Consider the following 26,966-nt stretch of genomic DNA (forward strand, 5'->3'; position numbering starts at 1 on the left):
CCCCCCGCGCGCCCTCGGGCGCTGCCCGGAGCGGCTCCGAGCGAGCCCCAGGCGCGGAGTGTGCCGGGAAATCGCGGGGACGGGAGCAGCCGCCAGTGCAGCCCGGCCGTGCGCGCTCCCCGGCATGGGGCAGCCACGGCTCCTCTGGGCGCCCTGTGACAGGGCCTGCCCACCCTCACGGCCAAGAACTTCCTCCCAAATACCCAGTCTAACACCTCCCCCTCAGGCTGCTCGCCGTGCTCCCGTATAAACTCCATGCTGCCCACAGGCTCCCCTCGGGCAGCGGAAGGAAACACTTCGGTCACTCCCAGCTGCCGGAGGGACATGTCTTTAATAAAATCCCCCAAATTACCACACACTCACAAAAGCGGCCTCCCAGCAATGGAAGGGAAGAGTGTCTTTATTTCTGTGACAAGCGTTTGTACAAAGTTCCAAGCAAATAGCATGTGTTTCATGTCCTGGCCTTTAACAGTGCAAAGCCCATGGAATTCCACACCCCTGCCCGTTCTCATCAGGGCAGCCGGCCATGGACCACTAGAGGTGATTTATTACAGTTCCCAGTTTGTGACGGCAACTGCAAGCAACAGAAACAACGGAATGGGTGTATTATTAGAATTTTTGATCGGTGGTCCCACGTAACCTTGCAGATTGCTGAGCTCTTCTAACCAAGCTGTCACTTCTAACCAACTGTGGTAAAGATTAGAAAAGCACTATTTTATCCATTTGCAAACGGGCAGAAAATTGCCTAAACCAGGAAAAAATGGCAATGAGGAACTGCAATTTAAATGGCACAACCAGGCAATGTACGGGCTGAATATTCCCCATCCTTACCCATCTCACTGGTGAAAAACATCTGAGCATCTGCATTCAGCAGCACAACTCATATCACGGGAAAATATTACCCAGATCTAGGCCTGCCACAGAAATAACTCCAAAATTACCATAATGGAAATACTTATGCAAAATGCGCTCTATACAGATGTATCTAATTCATATTAGAATGAATTAGTTTCCTTTTGCGGGAGGCTGCAGGTTTTTTTGCTGCCATGCTAATTGTCTTTCATACAAAAAAAGTATTAAAAACCCATCATGTCCCCTAATTTTAGCTTTAAAAGGCTGCTTGCTGCTGCTTAACTCAACTTCATAAATTTGAAGTCACTTAACACTCAGTACCAGTTAAAAATAGTTAATGATTTGTAAAAATGAAGCAGCTGACAGTGAAATAATGAATGATTAGTAAAAAATTGGCTGGCAGTGGTTTGTGTGTTTACAAATTAGTATTTTTGCATGAAATATAAGGAGTAAATGAGTCAAAATATTTCTGCAAGGAAAACATCTGTGATCTTCACGTTTCCATACCACAGTACGGCTTCTAGAATAAATAGGAACTGCATTTATTTTACTGCAGTGACAGAGCAGTTAATCCAGTTACTCAACAAGGTTCCTTCCTCACACAGTAATATTTGCCTGTTCCTCTAGTGTAAATTTTCTGTTAGTATTAAAGAATATTTTGATAGCATTAAAAGACTTTGCACAGTTTGCTGAAGTTAAATGCTAACACATATTATGCTCCCGGGACTTTGTTATTTCTTCCCGTCTCTTTATGGCCATAAATCCTTGCTGCAATTATAATTAATCTTTGCTGTCCTGTCCTGTGTGACATTCAGAAACAGGCTCAAAACACCGGGCCAGAATTTCAAGGTGCTTTAAACTGACCTCTAAGGTGAGGTCTTGCATTTGAAAGGCAAATTTACTAAAATACTGGGTTTCATCTCCAAGCTTTTCTGTGCAAACTGAGATGCAAAGAACGCATTTAAGCAACTGCACCAAGCTCACGGCTTGATACAGATCGTGTGTATGAAAGCAACTGTCTCATTTTAATAAATGCTTTTGGAATGTGATTCTGCCCTTCAAGATGGGAGCACATGTAAAACAACCTCTGGCTGCCTGTCACTTCAGTTAACATCTGCATTAGAAATTACATGCCATGATTCCATATTTTCACAATTGTTGCCACTTATTACCTGATTTCCACATGTAAAAAGGTCTACAGACCTGAGTAACTCAGTGTGAATGGGAATGGCAGGACTCAATATTGTGTGTGAAATAGCTGTAAGTGAATCTATTTTATGGTGGGGTTTAAACCAGAGAAATGCTGCCTAATGGTTATAGGTATTGTAAACATTCTCTTCTCTCCTTTCCATAAAACAAAACAAAATAGCCATAAAGTGCTCTGGAAGGCTAAATAACCCCGAAGTGCAGAGTGGGACTGAGAAACCTGCTCCCATACTTTCCCCCTTTTAAATACAGCAATAAGAGAAAAAAAAATTAAAAATTCGAATATCTGCCAAAACCTGAAAATAATTAAGTAATCAGTTTGCAGAGTTTGCAGAGTGTGGCTTTTCAGCAATCTACGAAATCAACTATTTGGTTCTGTTTACTACTAAAAAATGATTTTATTTCCTGTATACTGCATGCAAATACTAAAAGCATCCTCGAGTATGTATGTACCAACAACCAGAGTCAGAGCAGTACTTGTCAAAACCATGCATTTAAAAATCAAGAGGATCCCGATGAACAGCTAATTTGTTAAAATAAGCTGATGATAGTTGGGCATTTGAAGCATTCAGTGGTCACAATTTCAGACTTTTCCTCTAGCTTTAAAAGGGAGCAGATTTGAAGTGACAGATGAGGTTCCTCAGCAGCAATCTGTTTTTAACTGAAAGGAAACCCATCGCCCATCCCTCAGGAAGGGACTCGTGGGAAACCTGCAGGAGCTGGGGACACCACAACAAAGCGCATTTCCTCCAGCCCCGAATAAATTCACAACTGAACGGGGATCGCTGGAGTAAACAGGTCCTGCAGGGCTGGGCTGGAAGCTGCTTTTTACTCCTCAGGGTTTTGCTGTGCAGAGCCATCTTCTGGGTGTTCTTGTGGGAGAATCGCTTTCCCCGCTGTGCTCTGAGTTCCTGCGTGTGACGGTGACTGCTCTCCTGGCTCCCCCCCGGGCTCTGTGTGTGCCGTGAGCTCTGCCCCGGGCTGTCCCCGGCGCTGCTGCGGCTCCAGCGCCAGCGGCTCCAGCAGTCCTGCGCCCGGGTTTGCGCTGTCCAGGATGGGCACGGCCCTCGCGGCTGCATCTGCGGCAGGGCTCGGACAGGAGCTCTGTGTCACAGCCTCCCCCGGGACAGCATGGCTGTTCCCTGCTCCTTCCTCCCCATACAGCCTTTTGTCTTCCACCGCGTTTCCCGTGTGTTCCTCTGGCTGCGTCTCACCTCCCGCACCCGTGCAGCGCACGCTTGGCTTGGTCTCCATCTCTGCCTTCGCCTCCAGAGGCGGAGCCGAGCTCTCCACCAGCCACGGTGCTTGTGCCCCCCTGGGCACGCTCTCTACACTCGCACCATCCGTCCCCAGGCTGGCTGAGGGCAGCCGCTCCTCCTTCAGCTCCGCACGTTCTGCTGCATCTTCATTCCTCATCGTCTGGCTCACCTGAATTTCTGCCACGGCCACTTCGCTCAACTCGTAGTTCCCATTATGGTGCTCCTGCAGCTTCAGCAGCTCACCCTCACAGACCTCCTTTATGTTCTCAGCTGGAGTATCTGCTGGGATCTCAACTGTCAGCATCAGCAAACTCCTTATCTCATTCACATCATCGGGGGATTTACAACTCTTTTCTTTTGACTGCCTTTCTTTTTCAGGACCATCCCCAAACCCTGCTTTCCCTGTCTTTTCATCCTGGGAAACAATCTTTGTCTCAATACTCTCACCACTTTCTTTTTTACTATCCCCTTCAAACCCTGTTCCTACTGCATTTTCACTCTGAGATAATTTTTCCATAATTTCATCTTCTACCTTGCTTTTCTTTTCTGCACTCCCTAAAATCTCTGTATCTGTTACACTCTCAGGTGGGAAAGTGAGCTTTGTCTCAGAAGCTTTTTCCTGTGTTGTGCTTGCTTTGTCAGTGCTGCTGACAGACACAGCAGCTGTTACTGTTTGATTCTCTGAAGTCACCTCTTCCTCTGCTGCTCCTTCAGGTACCTTAAGTTCTTTTTTAGGGCTGGCTCCCAAATTTTTTATTGCAGTGTCAGTCCCAGAAGCTGCTTTTGCCTCCACAGCTTTTTGTTGTGCCTTGTGTTCTCTCTCAGTGCTCACTACACACTCTGATTCATTCTCCAACGCGCTTTTTCCCTCTGCACCTCCTTGCTTATTGTGGCCAGCCGAAGGGGACTCCTGTTTGTCACCAGTGTCCGTAACAGCTTCCCTGCTGCTGGCCTGCTCACCAGGTGCACTAACAGAGGCGCCTGCCTCTTTGTCTGGTGCCCTGCCCTCACCAGCCTCCTTCTCCCACTCGATTTTCCCTGTCACGACGAGCGTTTCGTCACCGTGGCTCTCGGTGTCGGAGCCCTCGGCTCGCGCGGCCGCGGGCGCCTTGGCGGGGGTGCCCTGTGCTGAGCCCGTGGGCGTCCTCAGCTCCGTCAGGCTGGACACGCTCTCGCAGGGCACGCTCAGGTTATCCTCAAACAGGTTGTGCTTCCTCAGAACGGCAGCTTCGTTGATCACTGCATAAAACAGAAACACCAGACTGCTTTGGGAAGGCTGACAGAGGCACGGGGAAGAACACACAGTGCTTTCCCAAGTTTATGCTGTACATTTGGATATTAAAGACAACACTAATGTTCATTTTCAGCTTCATTTTAGTTCACATTTCTTTTCTGGGGATGGGGATTTTGTTTTTTGAATAATGACACTTTAGTATTGACCTAAGCATTTCTGAAGCAGAGGACCCACAACACACAAGGGTAATGCTTCAGTGCAGAAGGATTTACATTGAATATGCCAATAAAAGTGTGCTGGTTACAATTATTATACTGCTGTTTTGGAACAGGAATGCCTATGGTCTGTGAAAACATCCTGTGCAGTACATCTGCTTGTCTTTTATCCAGGGTATAGACAGACAGGCATATAGAGAGAGATACAAGTATTTTATAAGTATTTATATATATATAATATTTATTAATAATAGGATTGTTTTTTCTGACACAGAAGCAGAGGGATCTGCAAGGACTACTGCACTGGCATCAGTGAGAACTGGAAACTGCATCCAGCAGTTCATTTCATTTGAGGAAATTACTCTCTGTTGCCATTAGTCTTTGCAGTTCTCTTAGTCTTGCAATTGGCATATTCCTGCATTTAGTCATCACCAAATCTTTACAAGTAAGGACAGAATTTCCCTCTTTGACCCTGAAGGGAATCAAGATTAAGTGAAGTTGTCATAATTACATATTGTTAGAAAAAGGCTTGTGCCAAGCCATCACTCTGGAGTTCAACAGGTTTAGTGAAGCTGCCCCATAACTCAGATTTTAGGGCTTGCAACACATCTCCAGTGAGCCAAATGAAAAAACCACTGTAGGGATATAACCACCAGTATTGGAGAAAATGGGACAGGAACAGCCAGGTGAGGACTCTGAGAAGCTTTGAGGGAACAGCTCATGGGCCACAGGCTGCAGTGTTACCCCTGTCACCTCAAGAATGTTCTCACCTTTCAGGGCCTCTTCAAGCAGTGTCTGATATAAAATCTCTTCATACACGTTCTCTACTTGGATCACACTTGTGTAATCAGCAAAAATGTACTGCTCATATCTCTGCAGCTCCTGTGCAGGTAGGGAAGAAAGGAACAGATGGAGAAAACGGAGGGATTCTGAGTCCTACTGCAACCAAATAGCTTGGAGATGCCATGGAGCAGGTCTTGCAACACCCCGTGACAGCTCCTGGGGTGCACTGTTTGAACTATGACTCCATGAGCTTCATTCCACAATCAATTATGTACTTATCAAACAGGGTTCCTGCAGTGCAACCACAGTTAAAAGCACTAAAGATCACTGCCTGCTGAAACAAACAGCTGCTGAGGAAATACCTCACAACTTGTTTGTCCAAGGAGGCAAATCCGCGGTGCATGGGAGATGCGGGGATTGGTTTTGTTTTTCTAAGAGGTGTGTAACACTTTGAGCTCACTGATTTATACCCAACAGGCTGTCTAACTGAATCATTATCATCAAGCAGCTGCTTGGTGGTCTATAAAAAGTAAATTAAGTGACCTCTGCCCACTTCTAGAAGAGGCACATATATAAATCCCCTGCAGGTTTTCAAGTGAAAGGTCAGGACTTGGCAGGGCCTGTCAGCTGTGCCTCACCTTGGCTCCTAGAGCTGGCTGCTCATTTCTGCAGAGGCACAAATACAAAAGGCTGGTGGAAAACTAAACAGAAAGGGCTTGTGGAAGTTTGCTCCACCACTGCTTCCTCTGTGAAAGAGACATGAGCTGTCTGCACACATATTTCAGGTGATAAAATGCTTGTCCCTGTGCCCAGACACACTGTCTTGAAGGCACTGCTGATGCTCTACAAGAGACTATTACTGGGGGATCCTAAGGAAAGGAGAGTGACATACAGAAGAGACTGATTTTAAATATATTCTTGAAAGTTATAAATTTTAACAATCCCCACTCCAAGACTTGCAAGTGTAATTTGGCAAAACACTTGGTTTTAATCTTGTTTTTGAAATTGAAACAAGCTGGGCATAACCAAGAGCAGCACACTGGGGGTGAGAGCTCACAGCAAAGGGGAGCAGATGAACATCCATGGAAACAGAAGGGCAGGAGGCCAGGATGGCTTGGGGGAGTCCCCTTTCAGCAGGCACAGGACAAGGCAGGAGGGTGCCCAGGGCTTTCAGAAGGTTCAGACTATTCATTCTGAGCCTAGGTGAACAGAATTCCAACCAGCCCCTGCTGCAGCCACACGGATACCACCTCCAGCAAACTGGTGTTTGCTGACTGAACATGCCCTGTCTGACTAGGGAAACAAACAGAGATGGTCTCTGAGATAATTTCCTGACTGTTGTGCAACCCTTGCACTGAACACCACCAACAGCAAGGGCTGTCTCTTCCTAAAGGAGCTAAGCACAGGCTGGGCACAGTCCTGGATGTGCCTCTGGGTGCTGCTGCAGAGGAATAAACACAAGGCCCAGCTCATCCCTGCATCCCAGCTGTACAGAAGAACTCAGTTTCAGGGACTTCAGATCTCTAGGGAAGGAACAAACCAGGGGCGGGAAAAGGATTTCAACTGCCTTTGAGAAAGCAAATTGCATACACAGTGTCCCTGTGTCCTGAAATCTTCCTTGGGCTCCACACCTACCCAGCCCATGAATTGGCAAATCTTAGCACTGAGCAGGCAGGAAATCTGCCCAGTTCTCTGAGAGAAAACTGCCTGACAGTGTTAAGGAATTTCTGCCAAGGTGCTGTTCTTCCCCTGCCTTTCATTACTGGTTTTTGAGGTTTTTAGTCACAGACACCTACTGGTTTGCATGTTGAAGCCAGTGTCTTCTGCATCGTGGGCAAGGTAATCTGCACCAGTGCCTCTTGGAATATCTTCTTGCGGATGGTGCTGCTGTCGTAGTCATATTGCTGCCAAAACACACAGAAAGAAACAAGCCCACACGTGCCTGGGGTTATTCACCACTCCCACAGGGAACTGGATCCTGTCAGCCTGAAGCTGCTGCATCACAGGTGCACAGGGCTTTGAATGGCCACACAGGTTAGTCCAGCTTCTACACAATCACTCTAAAATCGACTCTTCTGGGATCTCTTTTGCTTCTTTTAACTCTTAGGCTAGAAACAGCCCCTGATTGCCCTCCCTGGGTGTTTCAGCACTGCCCTTTCTGAGAGTAACAAATCCTAGTGGCAGACTAATTATAAAGTTAATTTTAAATTATTTATTTATATATTAATGTTAATATATGTGCTATATAAAATAAACATAGCATATTAGTATTCTGACTTACCTATAATTAAAGGGACTGCACATACAAATACTTTTATAAGTGTCTGGCCAGAACTAGGTTTTATCCCCCAAATGGGCAGCTTTGCTAATTACCACCAAATCAGTGTTTTCAGCTGGATAGTAAAAGCTTATGTTCTTTCAAATACTGAGGTACATTCATATAAAATATATTCTCTGTTTCCAAAAAGGCAGCCTGCAAATGTGCTACATGACATTTACCTTCAGCACTCTCAGCTTGACTTTTTCAATGGTTGTTGCAACTTTGGCTGAATCTGCCTGGTGACTTGGAGAGAACAACTGCTCAAAAGTATAAACTGCATTTTCCATCAGCTAAAAATAGGAATTTAAAAAAAATCTGTTAAAGACCAGTAACATCAAATTCCTGCAAACATGAGAAGTGTAACTGTTAATTTAAATTGTGTTTCTGAGAAGGTGCTCTGAAGAGCACTGAAATGCTGCAATAAATAAAAAAAATTAAAGCTGTGGTATCATTACCATGCTATCTCAGCTTTCTTGTACAGATTTGATCTCATGTCACCACCCAAACTGATGGTGACAGAGCCAAAATGTAGAATTGATTATCTGTGTATACAGACCACAGTCAAAACTCATTATCCTTAATAAAAGACTGCCATTGACCTGTATCATTAATCATTAATAAACAGGATTTAATAATAGTGCACATAATTTTCATTAACTTTCATTATAATACGAATAATAATCAGCAAAAATCACACAGAGTGCAATCATTTCTCACAGAATTATGCTAAGCTGGCATTTACCATATTTTCAGCTTATCATTAAGACTATTACACCCTACTCTGAAGATATTTCAGACAAACCATTCTGCAAGTGGTAATCGAGTCTATTTAATGAGGCTTTGCCTTTTCTTTAGCTGATCCCATTCAAATTTTAACATTTCCTTATTGGAGAATTACAGGGACATATGCAGGGGGGCATTCCTTCGGCCGGTTGAGCACCGTGCTCCCAGATTTCCTGAAATTGGCCACTAGAGGATGCCAAGCTCCCAAGGCAAGGAATCCTGCTCCACCCCAAGTACATTTTACCCGAATAATACACCAACAGAGACCTGTCTGATTTTACTTATTTATGAAATAAACGTCCATGGCCAAAAAGGGAAACGACACAATATTTTTATGAGGAAAATACCAGCCTTTTAAAGAGGAAGATGCAATAACAGCATGTTTAGAACAACTCGTGCTATAATTTAATTAATTTCTTGTTAATTTTGACTTATGTGCTGTTCAGAAAAAAAAAACCCTCTTGGTTTATATGGGATTTATTTTCTGTCTACTTCTGTGTCGTGACTCATGGTCTTCACTGAGTGAAAGACACTTTATTTGGCAGCACTTTGGAATGGTACCCCCTGAAAGACCCAGACATGAAATCAGAATTTTATTTCTGAGTAATTCTTTGGCTGCTGGTCCTGGCTGTACTCAGAAGAGCTGCTTTTAGAAAAACCCTATCCCAGCACTGTCCTAGACACGTGTTTTCCATATTCATAACTTCCACTCCATAGATCTGGACCAGCTCCATTTCACAAGGTTACTGAGCAGATCAGTGAATTTCCCAAATACAGATTAAAATCACAGAGTTCAATTTAGAGCTCCAAGGCCAAATGTGCCTTGTGATCTGGCAACTGAAATCAATCCACTGGCCAGGCAGCCAGGAGGAATCCAGGCAAAGCAGAATCACAGCCTATACCAACACACAAGAGGGGACAAAGATGTGGAGTTCAGTTTACACCTGGAATGGTATCATCACCTCCACCAGTCCCCTGAAAAGTGAGGCTGGATAAAACACCTGCACCCTGAGACATTGTCTGTCTCTGAGTTTCTAACATTAATTGCTTTACTTTATATTAGTGAGAAAATCAGCTACCAAGGAGGAGACATCCCATTCTGGTAAAACACATTTAAGACCCTTCCTGAAAAATCAAGTCTTGAGAATGGGAATTAGGTGAATTTTAGCCACCCCACTAGTTACAAACACAACTTTCTTGGGAGCTGAGACACTGGGAATTCAGAACTTGAAAGTTCAAGGGAACAGATGATCCATCCAAAATTTTCATGCCTTGCTGAACGACTCACACACACACAGTCTCACAAATATAAGCGTCAAGCAGCTTCCAGCTGGTTTTCTCAGGTTTTATTATCTGTACCTTGCCTGAGAGACACTCTGGGGCTCTTTTGCAGCTTTTATCAAGATTACTTTGAAGCAGGCTAGCAGGACAAACCTAACCCGTTCTCCCAGGAGGATAATCTGGATCTTACAGTACCTCTTGCATGAAGTTCTGTGTCCTCTGAATGACAAAATCGATATGATAGACCTTGAAGCGACTCTTGAGGTCCTGCAGGAGCTCCTGGAGCAGGTTCACTTTCAGATAGCAGGGCTCCATTTTCACTGAGTTGAAGGGCAGGGTCATGAGCTGATCCACATTCTGCACTCCCAAGCAGGTTTTGAGAGAAAGCAACCAGAGGTGAATTTTTAATAGAGCATGTAACAATTTGGCTTTAACCCAAATTATCTGCACTCCAGTTGCACGAATACCACAAGACTTTTTAAATGACAAAACCAAGTGCTTCCACCTGGGAAAGCACATCCTGCTGCCAGCCAAGGTCTAGCCAGGAGGTACTTGTGCTGATATAAAGGCTCCAGCTCTGTTTTGTCTTACCTCCTTTAGCCTGGTCATGTCATTGGTCTTCTGGAAGTCCTGGATGATTTCATTCACTTCCTTGTCAAAAAGCAAGCGCACTTCGGTGAATCCAGAACTGACGGGGCCCATGAGCTCCTCCAGGATGGAGGTGAGAAATGGCTGGATATTCTCTGTGCAGCACTTCTGGGCAGGCTCAGAAACACTGGCTGAAGGGTCACACAGGACAACAGTTGCATTTATAGACAGTGAAAGAAGTAATTGGACCTTATCTCTTTACAGTTAATTCAATGGGTTTGTATTTTTCTTAGGAGTCACACCTCACAGAGGTGATGAAGGTGTGAAAGGAGTTCACAGCCTTATGAGTGACAATGAAAACTCCTGTTCCAAGCCTCACCTAAGCAAACATTGGCAACTGAGGGGCACTGTGAGGGCAGAGGAAAGGTCAGCTCTGGGTACGATTACCAGATATTCATTTATTTATTTATTTGCCAGCTTAAGCAACACCAACATCATTTTGCCTGCTCTTTACATTCCTTTTTATATTCACAACAAAATTACGATGACTTCACACTGATTAAAAACTACCTAAGAAGCCCTTTGGCTTAAATATTCTTTGGAAGCCCATGCACTTGTCACATAACCAGAACCTGGTTTTGTGGTGTGTTCCTAGAGATCAGGTCTTTTAATTACACTCATGTGACCTGTGTCTTCACTACCTAAGATGATGCCAGTGAAAATGAAAGCAGAATGAACAACTCTCATCAGGACACTCAAAACCTGTCAGCTCCAATTTGAGAAGACCTGGTATTTTCAGAGTGGCCAGGTATCAGTTCCCATCTAAGGCAGCAGAGGCTCATTTGTGTTCTGAAAATTGGTGTCTCCAGTTGGATTTCTCAAAACACACAGGGATTTCAAAACAAGCACATCTGGTAATTTGAGCAACAGAATGGGAAACATTGGAGAATTGCCCCAAAGCACAGCTGTTCCTCCACTGACCTTTGATTTTTCCAGCTAAGAAGTTCTTGGAGTTCAGAATCTGATCCATGTCTGAGCGAATGGTCCCTTCAAGAGTTTTTGCAAATTCTCTGCATTCTTCTTTCAAGGTATTTAATCCTTCTGCCACCTGCTGCTGGACTAAGCCATAGGTTTCCTCTACGATCTGGATCCAAACCAAATTGAGAAGCAGAGATCAGAATCAGCACCCACAGACAGCTGCTATGAGCAACAGCTACTCTGCAAGTGTCAGTCCTTACCCCAAACCAGGCCCGCTTCCTGTCATTCCTCTTGCCCTTCATTTTAGGCAGGATCATTGTCTGGAGGTTGGGCAGCAGTTCCTCCATCACCAGGTTGCTCAGGATCTGTATGGTCAGGAGATGACAATGACAAGTTCTCACGCTGTTCTTTACCTGAAGGCTGAGCACTGCAGTGATGTGTGCAGGCAGTAGCTAAGCTGTCCCTCCCTGCTGCCAGGAATTACCCACAGAGGTTTTGCATTCTCTCTGCCTAGATTTGAACTGCAACTCCTGCCTTACCTGTCCCACTCAGATGCACCAAATAAATATGCAAGACTTAATATACATGTGATTTTGGGAGTCTGGGCCTCCCTCTCCACATTTCTATTTATAGACACTGTCTCTGGCCTGAGAAACGTGCACCAACAGCACAGCACAATCCACATTCAGGATCACATCCATGCTGTACCCAGCTGCTGGCTGAGCCAATACACAGTGCAAAAACACCCCTCAGCTTTACGTTTTCATCATGCCAGGGCTTTTTCATTCATGTCAGCGCTTCCAGACACTGCACCTCATGTGTTACAGCTGCCAGAGGGATCTGAGGCATGCACACACACCAGCAGAGTGAAATGGCAGGAACTAGAGCAGCACAAGTAAAGAAGGACTCTGACTGCAGCCCAATGTAAACCAGGGCATAAACAGCCCCTGGGGAAATACAACACACAGTACCCTGCTGTAATATACCTCAAATATGCAACACACTTTTATTGTAGTTTCATTTCAGTTAAGTACTTATAGATAATGCCACAGCAGCACTTCAGATTCAGCTCTGCTGACTCAAATGTCTGTCAAAAGCAATTCACTAATTCAGGTCTTAAACTAATAGCTTCCTCAAAAAAGATCTCTTGAATAACCCAAACTATCACAAATTATAAACGTGACAACAGATCAGATAGATTTAAGTGCCAAGGGAAAGGCATGAAGCTGTGTCAGGGGAGAGTCAGGCTGGGAAAGGTTCTTCCCCAGAGGGTGGTGGGCACTGCCCAGGCTCCCCAGGGAATGGGCACAGCCCCAAGGCTGCCAGAGCTCCAGGAGTGTTTGGAGAACACTCCCAGGGATGCACAGGGTGGATTGTTTGGGTGTGTGGGCAGGGCCAGGGGCAGGACTGAATGGTCCCTGTGAGTCCCTTCCAGCTCAGGATATTCTGTGATTCCACGCTTTTATATTGTGAAGAACCTTGAGTTCTCTGGGAACACTTTTGAGGCATTGGTGGATCTTCCCTCAGGTGCCTGGGCTGATGCTCCTGCCCCAGCCTTGCTGCAGCCCCAGTGTGCGCTGACACTGCCACCAGAAATGTCAGCAAATCCATTTCATGGCATCCTGCAGGGACTTCTACAGCAACAAATTTCAGCCTGCTTGCTCCAAACCACTCACTTAGCTTGGATATTTGCCTAAAATAATTATTATCTTTGGTCCAAGCAGGCCATGAGAACACACTATACTTACAGAATGAATTACTGCTAAGAAGATAATAGTGGAACTAGGCTGGATGTCTTCTGATTACAGCTCTCTTGAGGCATATGGGTTATGAGTAAGTTGTTGGCAAGCAATAGGAAAAATAAAATATAAAATGAAACTAGCACTATAATAGCTCCATAACATGAGGGAGGAGGGGAGAAGAGAAAAACCTTCATGTAACTCCTTAAAGATTTTATTATCAGATGTTAGCAGGGAACTTCAATTACTGACATGATGGGAGTGGGAAAGACACTGTTTATAGATTTTTCTCCACATTCCACATTTTTCACCATTTCAAAGGTAGGCTTCTTCTAAAACAGTAATCTGGTTCCTTAAAACAAACCACTGTCCTTAAGAGTTTTTTTCCCAAAGGGAATCCTGATTTTATCACAGAAAACAGCCAGCAGTTGGCAGTAAAGTAAACATTTGCTGCTGAGTGCTCAGTGTTTGGAAAAAAAATACAAATCAGGATGTAAATAATGCACTAAAAGTCATGTAGAATGATGCCAGTGGGATTGTGGGGTAATCTCAGCTACTCTGAGTGCTCCGAAGCTGGGTGCCCAAGTATGGACCCAGCCCCTGGCTTAGCATTTCATTTCTGCAGAACTGAAGTACACAGATTTTTGGTGTTTAAGTGTAACTTACTATGCAAGACTCTGTTCCAGAAGTTTTTATTAAAAAAGAATTAGCACTTACATATGAGTAAGAGATGTCTTAAAATCTCAGGTATTTCTAACAAATAAATTTTCTTTTTTAAGATGGCCTTTCTTTCCTAGAGAATTTATAATCTTCACTATCCTCAGAGCTGCCATACCCAGAGAAAAAAAACCCATCAGGAATATATTCTTTTACCTCTTTTTCATTGCCAGTTATCATTTCCCACGTGCCATAGTGACCCTTCTCCTGCCGGAAGAACTGAATGGCCTCTAAGAACGCCTCCACTTCATACGTGGTCTGTTTGAGAAAGTCTGGAGAAAACAAGAAGTAAAATACAGGATTTACTCAGAAATAACCTTTAAAAAATAACCATCCATTTCCCACTCCACATGCACCTAGCAGTAGTATTTTTAAATAATTTACTAATTATTTAGTAGATCTTGGGCGTTCACTAAGATTTAGAAGTGCATTAACAGAGGAAAGCTCATCCCTTGCCTTTACACCTGTGAGCAATGTAAGGTGGCACACAGGAAGACTCTGACAGCTGTGGCAGGGCCAACAGTTGGGAATTCTTCCTCTTTAGTTTAGGATAATGACAGGCAGCCCTGTCATTAGCAATTGGATAAATTGCTAAATCCCAAGTTAACACTCCCCAATAATGTTTTTGTTCCTTTGTTTTGTTAAGAAACTGATGATCAAGATGGTTTTTCATGGATATACAACAAAACAGACATCAACAAAGAAAGCACCATGCTTGTACCAGTTAAGAAGAAAAACTCCTGACAAGATCATGCTGATTTTCCTAAATATTTTAGGAATGTTTAGGGAAACAGTTAGGGAAAAGCAGAGCTCTGGAATATCTGATTATTGTGCAAGGCTACTTCTGCCAGATGGGACCTCTTCCTGAGAACAGTGTGGTGGCCTGGGGACACCTTGGCCTCAAAATGTGAAGCAGAGTGGGTGCTTGGCAAACCTGAGTGAAAAAACCACTCCCAAACACTCCAGGGATTGAAGTGCTGTGTCCTCACAGAGTGTCAGGATTATTATCTTGTGGGAAAACAAAGCCACAAAGGCTTATTGTCCCCTCTCCAGGATCACCCACTGCAGCCTTGAGCAGCTGAAGTCCCTTTGTGCACTCTGAGAAGAAAGGAGGGAAGAACAAGAATGTTGACTCTCTCAGAGGGAATTATGCTGCTTTAGAAGGTACTGATACATACAAACCATTGTGATGAGAAGAGTCAGGAGTAAGTCCTCGACCTTGCTTGTCAAGCAACACTTCTTTGGGCATGTTAATGAAAACTGATCTAGAGAGAGGCTTTACAGGAGCCTTGCATAAATACAGGGATTAGAGAAATTTGGGAAACATGGAGGATTAACACCACTGTAATGCTTGAAATATCTCCTCTGTGCACTTTAACAAAAACAAATGCTACAGAAACCTACAACTAATGTCATCAGGGCTTTATCTTGAAGCTTGAAAACTGCTTGAAAGCTGCATGGTTTCAGATCTACTCAGGACCCAAATGTCAGAATTTGCCCTTTCAGAGCCTCACCTGGCTACAATGACTGCAGGAAGATTTGTAAAACACACTGAGGGGCACTAAGCACTCTCTCACTGCCACTCTCTTGATCCTGTTCTTCATCTACAGATATTTAAAGATCCAAAGACATCACACAAATTCTCCAAGCCCATACAATGATCAAACAAAAAATAATCAGCCAGGTAAAATCCCAACCCTACCTTCACTGCTGCCTCCAGGATTTAGAGCATTTGTCATAACAAGTCACAAACCAGGGTGCTAAAATATCAGTGTTAGTTGTAAGTCAGGTTGTTGAGTGCTGAGAGAACATCTGACCACAGTTTTAATGAAAGAATGGAGTGTTCCACCTGAGAAACTGAGGTGGAGCATTGCATTCAAAAACTTTTCTCCTCCCAAAATAAAGCTCAAAATATTTTGATGAGAAGAGGGCCTGGTTTGGCTGCAGGGAGGGAAAACTGCAGCTCCCACAGCCCTCCAATCATGACTCACATGTTTTCCTCCTTCACAGCTGTGCTCCCTCTTAACCCAAAGGGACAACAGACCATCCAAGAGGCTGGATCTTGGACCTGCTGAGATGATGCACCAGTGCTGACAAGAGCCTGCCCTCTAAGATCATCAAGTTTTAATTCCATGGTCAAGGGAGTATTCTCTCTCTGTTCTGACTGTCCCCAAGCCCATACTGCAGTGGGAAGAAGCTGCTGAAAATCCAAGAGTGATTCACTGGAATAGCTCATGGGAAAAATATCAAGCTGTAAGTGCCTAAAATCCCAATCCCACATTCTTTCCTATGCCAGTAAACACGGGACACAAACACAATCATGGCAGTCTTGCTACAAAAACAACTCCAAGCAGAAAGAAAGCTTTATCCTTCACGGCTGCTACAATTGCTTAATTTAGGCAATTTCATTCTCACTTTCCATAGGAGGAAAAGGTTGCCTCAGTGCTAAGGCTTTGATCAAATCCATCCAGTGCTGGGCTGTGCAGAAGCTGCTGGCGACGCACACGAGACAGAACCACATTCATGGCCAGGGCTCAAGAAAAGGGAATTGTACCCAGCTGAAAGGAGCTGCCACGCACATCCCGCACCACCGCAGCGGGGCAGAGCCAACGTCCTGCCCATCCCATCCAGCACTCCATGGACAGGCTGGAGGAGGGCGGCGGCTTGGCAGCCACAGCAAGGCCAGGGAAACAAGGGCTCGGCTGTTGGGGGAGCCTCGCTGGCGTGTGAGGGAGTAGCTGGGCTGTGGGCCATGGCAGCAGAGCTGCAGCTGCAAACCGGGGGGGTGGCAAAGCCCAGCGGTGCCAGGGACAAGTGTTCATCAGGGGAAAGCACGAGGGATGCTCCCCTCTGCTGAAGCCCTCTCAGGGGCTTCCCTTCAGCCATCCTGGCACCTGTCCTGAGTGATCCACATGTCCTGCTGGTTGTATGGAGGGGAGCAGCTTAGCGCAGCGCTGGCTGCAGTATTCCTTACCCAAATCCCACACAAAGCCAGGAAGGTTACTGAGTATTCTCCAGCAAAAGGCCAGTAAGGCTTTACAGGTACCCAGACTGATACTGTGTGCTTAATCCAGGATGCCTTGCACTTGGAAAATCACCCAAGCACCTTCTCCAGCTGCTAATGAACATAACATCCCTCATGTGTGGAGATGAAAACAAAATTGTGTTTGTTCTGTTTATTTTTTTAAAAAAAGAAAACCTACCTAGAGACTCTACATATCCAAGCATAGAGCCCAATTTCAGTAGCATACTGCTAACTAGGGATTCCTTTTACAAATGCAAGAGTAACTGCAATAAAGCTCCCTTTGACTTTGGTAGATGGAAGGACAACTGGAAGCATCATGACTTCATAAATCTCCCCAAACTTGTACAGGTCTCAGTGCTATGGCTCAGTTTGTTCAGGATTGCAGAAAGTTTTCTGGGAAGGAAGGAGCTTCCCTGAAGTGAATAATTTCTCTTCTAAAAAACATAATTATGTCAAACCTTAACTCATCAAAATGACACCCAGGGGACCACGCTAATGGCTACCCTCTGAGAGCACCTCTCCCTGGTGCAGAAGAGTTAACTTAGAGGGTCCTGTTCCCAGTCTCTGCTGTCTCCATGCTTGGGCTGCCCTGGGACTGGCAGTCTCCTCATGGGGTGCCCAGGGCTCTGAGCTGCTCCTTCTGTCCCTTGGCAGGTGAATGTTTGGGGAATTCTGAACAAATCTTCATTCCCAAGGTCCTGTGGGCTCTCCCAGCCCTGGCCATGGCAGGACAGCTGCACCCTTGGAGGTGGACATGGCCAAAGCCCCCCAGGACACGCTGCCCATTTGTGACTCACCAACACTTCACCTACATCCAGCGACAGCAGCAGGAATCAACTGCCCTCAAGGATTTGGTCTCATCCACAGCCACAGATCAAGTGGTCTTACCCCAGTCACAACACTGGAGAGCTTTGTGCAAGAACTTCCACAGATGGGCCTTGTTACCAGAGAGGCTGAGTGTTCCGGCTGCCTCTGGCTCAAAGTGGATTTCCAGCAAATCCAGGTAATAGGAAATCTGCATTTGAACATTCCAGTTGAAATTGTGCATCTGTGCTGCACACCGCTACCTTAGGGTGGCTGGCGAGAAGGTTTAATCTCTTGGATGATGATTTTTCTTAATTACAAGCAAAGGAAGATGCCTTTTTAACACTGGCATAGCTGTTAAAAGTGATTATTTCAACATCCCATTTAAACTGTTCCTCTGAACAATAACTGTCACTAGTGGCACTTGGAGACATGGTTTAGTGGTGAACATGGCTGGGTTAATGGTGAACTCAGTTGCAATCCTGTAACAGTGAGGGGAATGTGGATAAAGTGCTTTACCAAAGTGAGCTCCACCACGAGGAATAACCTCAGCCTTTTGGCTGACATTTCACACAAGGCTGAGGCCCAAAGACGTAGCTGAACAAGTGTTGAACCAGAATCCAGAAGTCTGAGCTCACAGAGCACAGGTTTTAATTAAAGAAATGCTGACTCTGACATAATGCCCTCATCTGACCACCAAAACTCAGGAGCAATCCACCCTGGCTTCATCTGCTTCCTGCAGCATCCCAGATTCTGCATGCAGGCAATATAATTTCTATGAACCCGGAATTCTTCCTGCAGGTAACTAATTTGTATTAAAGCACGGTGGCACCCAGTGATGGCTGGTTTTTAGGAGCTGATCATATCAGGGCCCACAGGCCTTGATGGGCTCAGGCCCACCAGCCCCAGGAACTGCAGCTCTCTCAAATGTCTCTTCCCCACACAAGACATTCACAACCCATACAGAAAAGTCATGACTTTTTAGTTCCCTCCTACAAGACAGCAGGGCCCACTAATATCCCCTTAAATCATTCAGAGCAACAGGCTTTGGGGAAAGACTGGAAAAGGCAAGAGAACAATCACTGGAAGGAGATGAAGATGACCAAGGTGGCCTTTCACTGAGGAGGAGAATGTCACTTACTATTAGTTTTCAGAATACGAAAAATGAGTAAAAACTGCATTTGATTTTAGGTGATCTCACAATATTATTTCCTTGCTTCCTCATCTGTTTGATGGAGAGCTGGCTCTGATGAAGGCAGTGCCAAAGCATCTCTCGTAACTCTTTCTTGTTGGTCACTTTATAGAGCCTTTTCCTGGGACACAAAAATCTCTACAGGTATTGTAGAGATTCCTTCTTGTGATGTTACAAATAGATAGTAGGAGGCAGATAAAGAAATATTTGAAATTTGAAATCCGGGCTCAAAAGCTGGTGCTTGTACTCCTTATTTCCACTAGACACTGCTGCCCTCAAGAGAATAGATTTCATGCTAAGAAATGCAAATTATATTTTCCCAATTTACCCATCCTTCGAACTCATTCCCCTCTCACCTTGGCATCTGTGTCTTTTGTATATATTTAGACATGCTTTTCCCCTGCTTTCTACTATACACACTCTGTAACTTAAAAAATAATCAATATCTAACTTTTTTTTTAAATTTAGTTCTTTTAAAACAAAAGCTGGTAAAAAACCAAAAATACACAACCCCAAACCAACTAAAGAGACAAGATAGTGGTACTGGCACTTCAAAGATAGTGCTCTCTCTCCACCAGCCCCCAAGGACTTGGTGTGGAGGCAGCCAGAGACCATCAGGGAACAAGAAACATTCCTGCAGGGAAGGAAGGAATCACTCAGCCAACCTCCCAGTACCACAATTAGGGGATGCCCTTCAAATAAAAATAAATGTGCATGATAAAAAATTTCTTCCCTTTCTAAGAGCTCATGTGAGTTCCAGCACATTTTAAGGGCTGCTGCTTTTTCGATACCACAGATAGCTGGTAAAAAGGCCATGGCCATCAACTCCAACAAAATTAAACTGTGGAAATTCCATCTCCAAAAAATAAGTGATGGCCCCAATCCACCAGGACGGCAGGTAAGAAAAGGAACATGCTTTGAACCTGGGGAGATGAGGAAAGCTCAGGAACTGCACCTCAGGAAAAGGGAGGTTACCTGGGGCTTGGGCCATGGCTCAAGCACAGCTGAAAATGACCCTCTAAGTAAAAGGACACACCTTTTATCCTCACAGAATGCTGTCGTGTGTTGTTAGCATCCAAAAAGACAAAGTGAAATATATATGGTGCTCTGGGCCTGAGAGGCATCAACCTCCCAGCTCTGGGATCTCCTGCAAGCAGTAAGCTGGCACACACATTATCCACAGAGCACGTGGTGTGAAGCTGCTAACCACCAACAGAAGCGAGATGAGGTCACTTCCAAACATGATACAGCCCTGTAAGAATATGCTGTATTTATAGCAAATAGAGCTTTGCAGCACAAGTTCCTTCTGTGGCCACCAAACCAACACTGAGCAGGGTTAACTGTTTGGTTATCAGCACACAGCACCCAGATTAAAGCTGTTCAAAACAGCACCAGACAGGGCACAATGACCCTCCAATGAGGAGACCAGCAGCCGTGGGTTTCATAATCTTAAAAAATTAATGAACACTGCATAAACACTCACAAAGGAACACAGTATCACCTGTTTCTGACATTTTCCAAGTGACTTCCAAACCAGCTACCACATTCCTGGAGCAGGTGGGAGTCTGGAGAAGAAAAGGCTCTAGGGTGACTTTATTGTGGCCTTTCAGTACCTACAGGGGCTCCAAGAGAGCTGGAGAGGGACTCTGGCAAGAGATGGAGTGACAGGACAGGGAAATGGCTTTCCACTGCCAGAGGGCAGGGTTAGATGGGATCTTGGGAGGGAATTGTTCCCTTTGAGGGTGGGCAGGCCCTGGCACAGGGTGCCCAGAGAAGCTGTGGCTACCCCTGGATCCCTGGCAGTGTCCAAGGCCAGGCTGGATGGGGCTTGGAGCACCCTGGGCTAGTGGAAGGTGTCCCTGCCCATGGTAGGAGGTTCCTCCCCACCCAAACCATTCCATGATTCTGTGATTTTTCTGCTGCAGAACTTCGAAGCTGGAGCCTGAACACCACCTTACTCTGCACAAATGAGCCTTCACAGCTCCTAAAACAGGCTCAGGGCAGGGGCTCCCCTGCACCACCCTACGCTTGTAGTATGTAAGAAGACGATAATCAGCCCGAGGTGAGAGGGATAGGAAGAATGTAATGGCAATTATGATTTTAGCACATTCATCATCTTGATGTTTCAGAATGAATGTCACTCCTACAGACTGAAAATCCTTACCACAGTGTAGAAAACCAGGCTGGAAGAAAGGCAAAACCCATGCTGACTGAATGAATGCATGCTGTAGAGCAAAAACATCCTAGAAAGAGGAGAAATAGTCTAATTTCAAGTAAAATATTCTAAATTATATAAGAAAATTTCTACATCATGTCCTAAAAGTTTCAGTGATTTTTTTAACACCCCACAAGCTTCATCAAATGGCTTTGTCTGTTATGACAACATTAATATTCCTGTGGATGTTTACACATCAGTTTCAAAAGTCTGTGTGGAACTCATGTGACGGTGAAAGAACTGCCACGGTCTCAGCCACTCATGTAGATCACAGGAGGTCTTACATTCTTAACCAAAAAGGGATTTACTTAACCCAAGTACAGCAGCTGCTTGAGAGGAGCCAAGACACAAGTTTTGGTAGATGGAGGGGAAAATACTATCTCCATTTGTACTTTTTCCCACTCCAAATTACCACGCAAACCTTCCAAAAGGCCTCACTTTCATCCCAGTGCACAAGGACATTTTTCTTTAATGTCATAAAAAGCAATTTTCTCCTCAGTTCTCCTTTAATTGCTCCCTCCACATCCACTGGAAACAGGCAACAAGAAAATCCTTCCTTTCATCTCCATCTCTGGGGAAGAAAGGCCACCCTGTTTGTGGCATGAAGACTCAGAAACCCTTCCTAAGTGATATCTGGACTCCTGACAAGTGCTCTGCTTTGTATATAGAGAAATATAGACACATTCATCCCTCAGCTCAAGGATTCCATGTCAGCTTCTCAATGTTTATCAGTACTCCCAGAATTATTCTGCATTCTAGTCCAAGGGTTGCTGAGTCCTACACAGGTACTATAGACATGTAACATAGGAAAATTTGAAATAACTGTGAGAAAAACAACTATCAGGTAAATTCAGAGCTGAAAAAGGAAATGCAGACACCAGTAACTGCAACCCTGAAAGTCAGAGATGGAGATAAAAAATCTTCCCTGCACGAGCTTTTGTGTTTCTCCCTTGCCTAATATATTTCTTTATTATACTTCTTTAATATATTTATTGCTCAAAATAATTTTTGTTGTTGTTTCTGTTGAAGTTGGAGATGACAGGATATGGTTTTGAAAGTCCCTCAGCTTCCTGTGTCAGGAGATGATTGTCAAGATGTGGATGTGAAATCAAACCAGATGAAAAAAAATAAAATGACGAAGTGAAACTCAGTGTCTCCCAGAATGAGCAGTTGTCATTTCCTTCCTGTCATGCAGGCTTCCCTCTATCCCAGCACCAAGTGGTCAGGGTTCTCCACTTCCAACAGCAAATACTGAGTGAAACCTCATGCAGGAAGCAAGCAGACCTCTTAAAAAACCAAGTAATTCAAGAAGTACTCAGAAGAAGCTTCAGCCTGATTTTCAAAACATAAAGCATTAAAACCTGGGGAATGGCTAATATTAGAGCCCTGTGAATATTTTGAGCCTTTCCCTCACTGTTGCCAATGTGGCACTCAAAGAACATCCCCACTGGGGGCTAGGTGGTCATTTCAGCAGATTTCCCCCAAATTTGAGGTGTGCACTTCTCAGCATTTCACTAAGGGAACAGAGCAAGGTGGAACCAGGTAAGTTCAGGCTGAGGATCAGAGTGGAACACGGAGATAAGGCAAACCAAAGAATCCCATGCTGCCACCCCCATCTAACCTGCTAAGAGCAGCTGAGGAAATTGGAGGAAAATGCTAAACCACTTCCTCCACACCCCAAAACTGAAGCACAGCTTCTTTAAAAAGCTGAGGAGTTTTAAATATCCTGCACTGCTGGAGGTCTGACCTGCAGAGACACTTGGGAAGGACAGGCTCCCCAGGAGCAGCAGAGAACACTCAGCAGTCCCCTCCAGGGACCCCCTGCACCCACCAGGCTGCTGGGGTTCCCCTGCTGCTCCCTGGGTACTTGTCTTCTCACTAATTAGCCCTACTCACACCACCTCACAAATTAAAACCCCAAAAGCATTTGATCTTTATGTTCCATTGCTGCTGAAGGTAATCATTGTCTCCTCAAACCACCAAGCCCTCATCAATGAGTATAAAGGGCAAAGACAAGAGGAAAGTTGAGAGAGGAATGACACAAGAGCCCACACTCCAAACATCTGCATGCCATTTCCCAGTGGTGCTCACTAAATCCCAATGCTTTTGCTCTGCCCAGAACTTCCAGAAACACAGGCTGGGCTGGGTATTTATACCAGAGAGACTCTGGGGTCAGGAAGCAGCTGAATGCCAGGGCGGCTCCCAGCGCTGATTCACTCCAGCCTTCCGTGTTTAACTCTGCTTCCTGGGAGAAGGAAAACACACTGTAGCCACGAACTCCTTCAAGGCCTTGGCTAAAGCCCAGTGCAATACATTCCTTTCCAGGAGTGGCAGATCACAGCAGGGACAGAAAGGCTACTTCTGATCTGACGTGACATTTGTCTTTGTCCTGCCCTTGCCAAATCTGCCCTGGTAAATGGGAACTCGGCACTTTGGGAAGAGGTGGAGTGAGTAATGTGTTGGTCTGTACTCCTTATACCACTAAATTTTATTTCACAATCAAACATGAAGAATTTTTCACTGTTCTTTTGTCTCTTCAACTGATTTTTAATAAAAGAGCAGAGTAAAATTTCCTACCACAATCCTTACTACCCTGTGTTTTGCTGCATATAGCTGTAACTTTGTAAGATTCTCAGACACCTGTTTTTGTCAGCAGAAGTGTTTGCAAAAAAGGATTTTAAAAGTATTAATAAACTAATATTTTTCTGTGATGTGCAAATGAATAGGAATCAATATGAAGCCCTTGGGAAAAAATTCTCTCCAAGGGCAGAGTTCAGGTTACTGAGGTGCTGGTCAGCGATCATTTTTCCACTTGCAGCACCTAGATCTCCAGGGAATAACATAACTCCAAGAAATCCACATAAAACGGGCTCCTGGTTCCCTGATAGCTGTTAAAGCTCTTTTTCTGGTACAACAGTAGATCCTAATCCAGACTGTCCTTATCTGCTTCTCATCCCATTGGGCAGAAGTAAGGATGAGCCTTAAGGCACTGTCTGTCAGATAAAAACTGGACCACAGGAAAAGCTGAGAGGGATAAATCCTGGAACAGATGCATAAATGAGCAATAGCTAAGCCATATGAAATATAATGAAGTGCAGACTTGCAGGCTTTGGAGATGGAAAAGACCTCTTAGGTCATCTAAACCCAGCTTCTGCCAGTTCAAGATTGGTCCCTAGAGTGATGTGCTGAACTTTAAGGAAAAACCAGACTGCCAAAAGCTTTGTCAAACCCATTACACTTGTTCCAGGAGAGAAATGAAAATCCCCAAACATCATGAACAAGCTTCAAGTCAGGGAGTGCCAGGAAAACTTGATTGTGTCCCCATCTCCCTCCCAAACCTCGGTAAGGAGCCAAGTCCAGAGTGTCAGGGCACTGTACACCAGCTGGACAGCACAGGGAATGGGGACTGTTCAGCACCTGGACAGCACTGGGAATGCAATTAGGGATTGTACTGCTCCTGGACAGCATTGGGAATGCAATTGGGATTGTACTGCTCCTGGATAGCATTGGGACCAGGAATGGGGCAGGTACACCACCTAGATAGCATCGGGATCAGGAATGGGGCATGTACTCCACCTGGAGAGCATTGGGACCAGGAATGGGGCATGTACACCACCTGGATAGCATTGGGATCAGGAATGGGGCATGTACACCACCTGGAGAGCATCGGGATCAGGAATGGGGCATGTACTCCACCTGGAGAGCATTGGGATCAGGAATGGGGCATGTACACCACCTGGAGAGCATCGGGATCAGGAATGGGGCATGTACACCACCTGGAGAGCATTGGGACCAGGAATGGGGCATGTACTCCACCTGGATAGCATCGGGATCAGGAATCCCACGTTTCCTGTGAAGAAGGCCTCTGAAACCAACCAGTCCTGAGCACCACACAAGTGACTGCACATCTTAGGAAACTGCCCAGAAATGCAGTTGTGTGTGTTCTCCTCATGGGAATGGAGTCCCAAAGGAAACCAGGAATGCCTTTGGCAGTGCAGACAAAGGAAAAAGAGATGGCAGTTGAGAATGATCCAGGGAGGACAGCAGGAGAAAACTGTCTGAGGGCAATGGGGTGAAGCTGATGACCAGGAGACTAAAATGACAGCTAAAAAAACATTCACCAGGAGCCACTTCTGTTAATAAAAGAGACTGTTCACACCCTGCACTCACAATTCATTTACCCATAAGCCTGGGCTTCAGACTCAAGCAGCTGAGTTTAGTGGAGAAGTTGCTGAGTGTTCCCATCTCCCACCAAGAGCAGCAGGAGCAGATGGGACTCCAAAGTGACACTAAAGGCATGGAAGGCACTGGAGACCAGTGGGGAACTGTGGGCATCTTGGTGGAAAAAATGTCATCTGAAAATCAGAAAAGGATCCAACTCATAAATGACCTTCTAATTTCATGGGAGCAAAGTTGTTTTTATAGCCCTAGAAAGTCACAAACTAAGATTTTTTTGAAGTTTTGTCGTCTAATCTATTCAGAAATTGTCATTTATAATATCTGCAGACAATCAATACTGTGTCCTACAAACCATTCATGGACCAGTTACAAGGCTTAACCATGGCTCTGGCTTGAGCTGCCATTGAAACATCTGCAGAAAGATCAAATGTTTGATCAGGAGTGATGTGTGTGTAACAACACGGGAATATACTGGGGGACTACACTCCCTCTGTGTTGAACACCCCTGGTCTCCTGTATGGCACAGGGTAGGATTCTTGGGATTGTCTGTGCAAGGCCATGAGTTGGACCCTATAATCCTTGTGGGTCCCTTCCAATTCAGGATATTCCATTATTCTTGACTCTATAGCTGTGATGCATTAGCCAGCTTGCAAACATAGGTGAGGGTTTGCTGTGCCTTAGTAATAAACACCTCTTAGGGATTTTGCATCGTTACACAACTTCCAAAGCAATTCCCATGTTTTCTCCCCAAGCTCACACCCACTGCACCCCAAACCCCACCTAAGTGTGTTCCCAGCACAGCAAGCAGCAGGGCTGTGTGGATTCATTCCTCAGGGTGCTGAAGCCAAGCACCTTTCATGAGTGACTTGCATTTTCCCACAGCTGTTCCAGCATTCCTGGGTGGGTGACACTTGCCCAGGCTGAGCCCTTCCTGCCCTCACCATGATTGGAATGCCTCACACAGTCCCATCCCACACTCACCATGGTTGAAGTGTCCCACACAGCCCCATCCCACACTCACCATGGTTGAAGTGTCCCACACAGCCCCATCCCGCACTCACCGTGGTTGGAGTGCTGCACGCAGTCCCATCCCGCACTCACCGTGGTTGGAGTGTCCCACACTGTCCCATCCCACACTCACCGTGGTTGGAGTGCCGCACGCAGTCCCATCCCGCACTCACCGTGGTTGGAATGCCGCACACAGTCCCATCCCGCACTCACCGTGGTTGGAGTGCCGCACGCAGTCCCATCCCGCACTCACCGTGGTTGGAGTGTCCCACACAGCCCCATCCCGCACTCACCGTGGTTGGAGTGTCCCGCACTCACCGTGGTTGGAATGCCGCACGCAGTCCCATCCCGCACTCACCGTGGTTGGAGTGCCGCACGCAGTCCCCCAGCACGGCGCTGAAGCGTCTCTGTGCCCCGGGCTCTGGGAAGCAGTAGTAGCTGTGCCGGGAGAAGGGCTGCCACAGGTATACCGGGAACTCCTTCGGGAGCGGAACGAAGGCTGCAGCTGCCTCCTCACTTGAGCCTGCACAAAAACACCTCTGCTTGAGAGCTGCAGGTTTCCTCGGGGCTGGCTCTGTGCCGGACCTT

At 45.5% G+C, this 26,966-nt stretch overlaps 1 protein-coding gene across 1 annotated transcript in view; it reads right to left on the reverse strand.

Moving 5' to 3' along the window:
- Positions 1-364: 364 nt before the first annotated feature.
- The window catches only part of NIBAN1 (niban apoptosis regulator 1), a 56,925-nt gene continuing 30,323 nt past the window's right edge, over positions 365-26,966 (reverse strand). Inside the window, exons 5-14 of the mRNA XM_063407754.1 lie at positions 26,737-26,901; positions 14,112-14,227; positions 11,760-11,864; positions 11,503-11,665; positions 10,525-10,712; positions 10,129-10,290; positions 8,049-8,159; positions 7,346-7,453; positions 5,537-5,648; positions 365-4,556 (exon numbers count right to left, since the gene is read on the reverse strand). Of these exons, the coding sequence (XP_063263824.1) occupies positions 2,887-4,556; positions 5,537-5,648; positions 7,346-7,453; positions 8,049-8,159; positions 10,129-10,290; positions 10,525-10,712; positions 11,503-11,665; positions 11,760-11,864; positions 14,112-14,227; positions 26,737-26,901 (2,900 nt within the window). The 3' untranslated portion in view covers positions 365-2,886. The remainder of the gene's footprint in view (positions 4,557-5,536; positions 5,649-7,345; positions 7,454-8,048; positions 8,160-10,128; positions 10,291-10,524; positions 10,713-11,502; positions 11,666-11,759; positions 11,865-14,111; positions 14,228-26,736; positions 26,902-26,966) is intronic.

Source organism: Prinia subflava, chromosome 10, assembly GCF_021018805.1.
Source record: "Prinia subflava isolate CZ2003 ecotype Zambia chromosome 10, Cam_Psub_1.2, whole genome shotgun sequence".
NCBI lineage: Eukaryota > Metazoa > Chordata > Aves > Passeriformes > Cisticolidae > Prinia > Prinia subflava.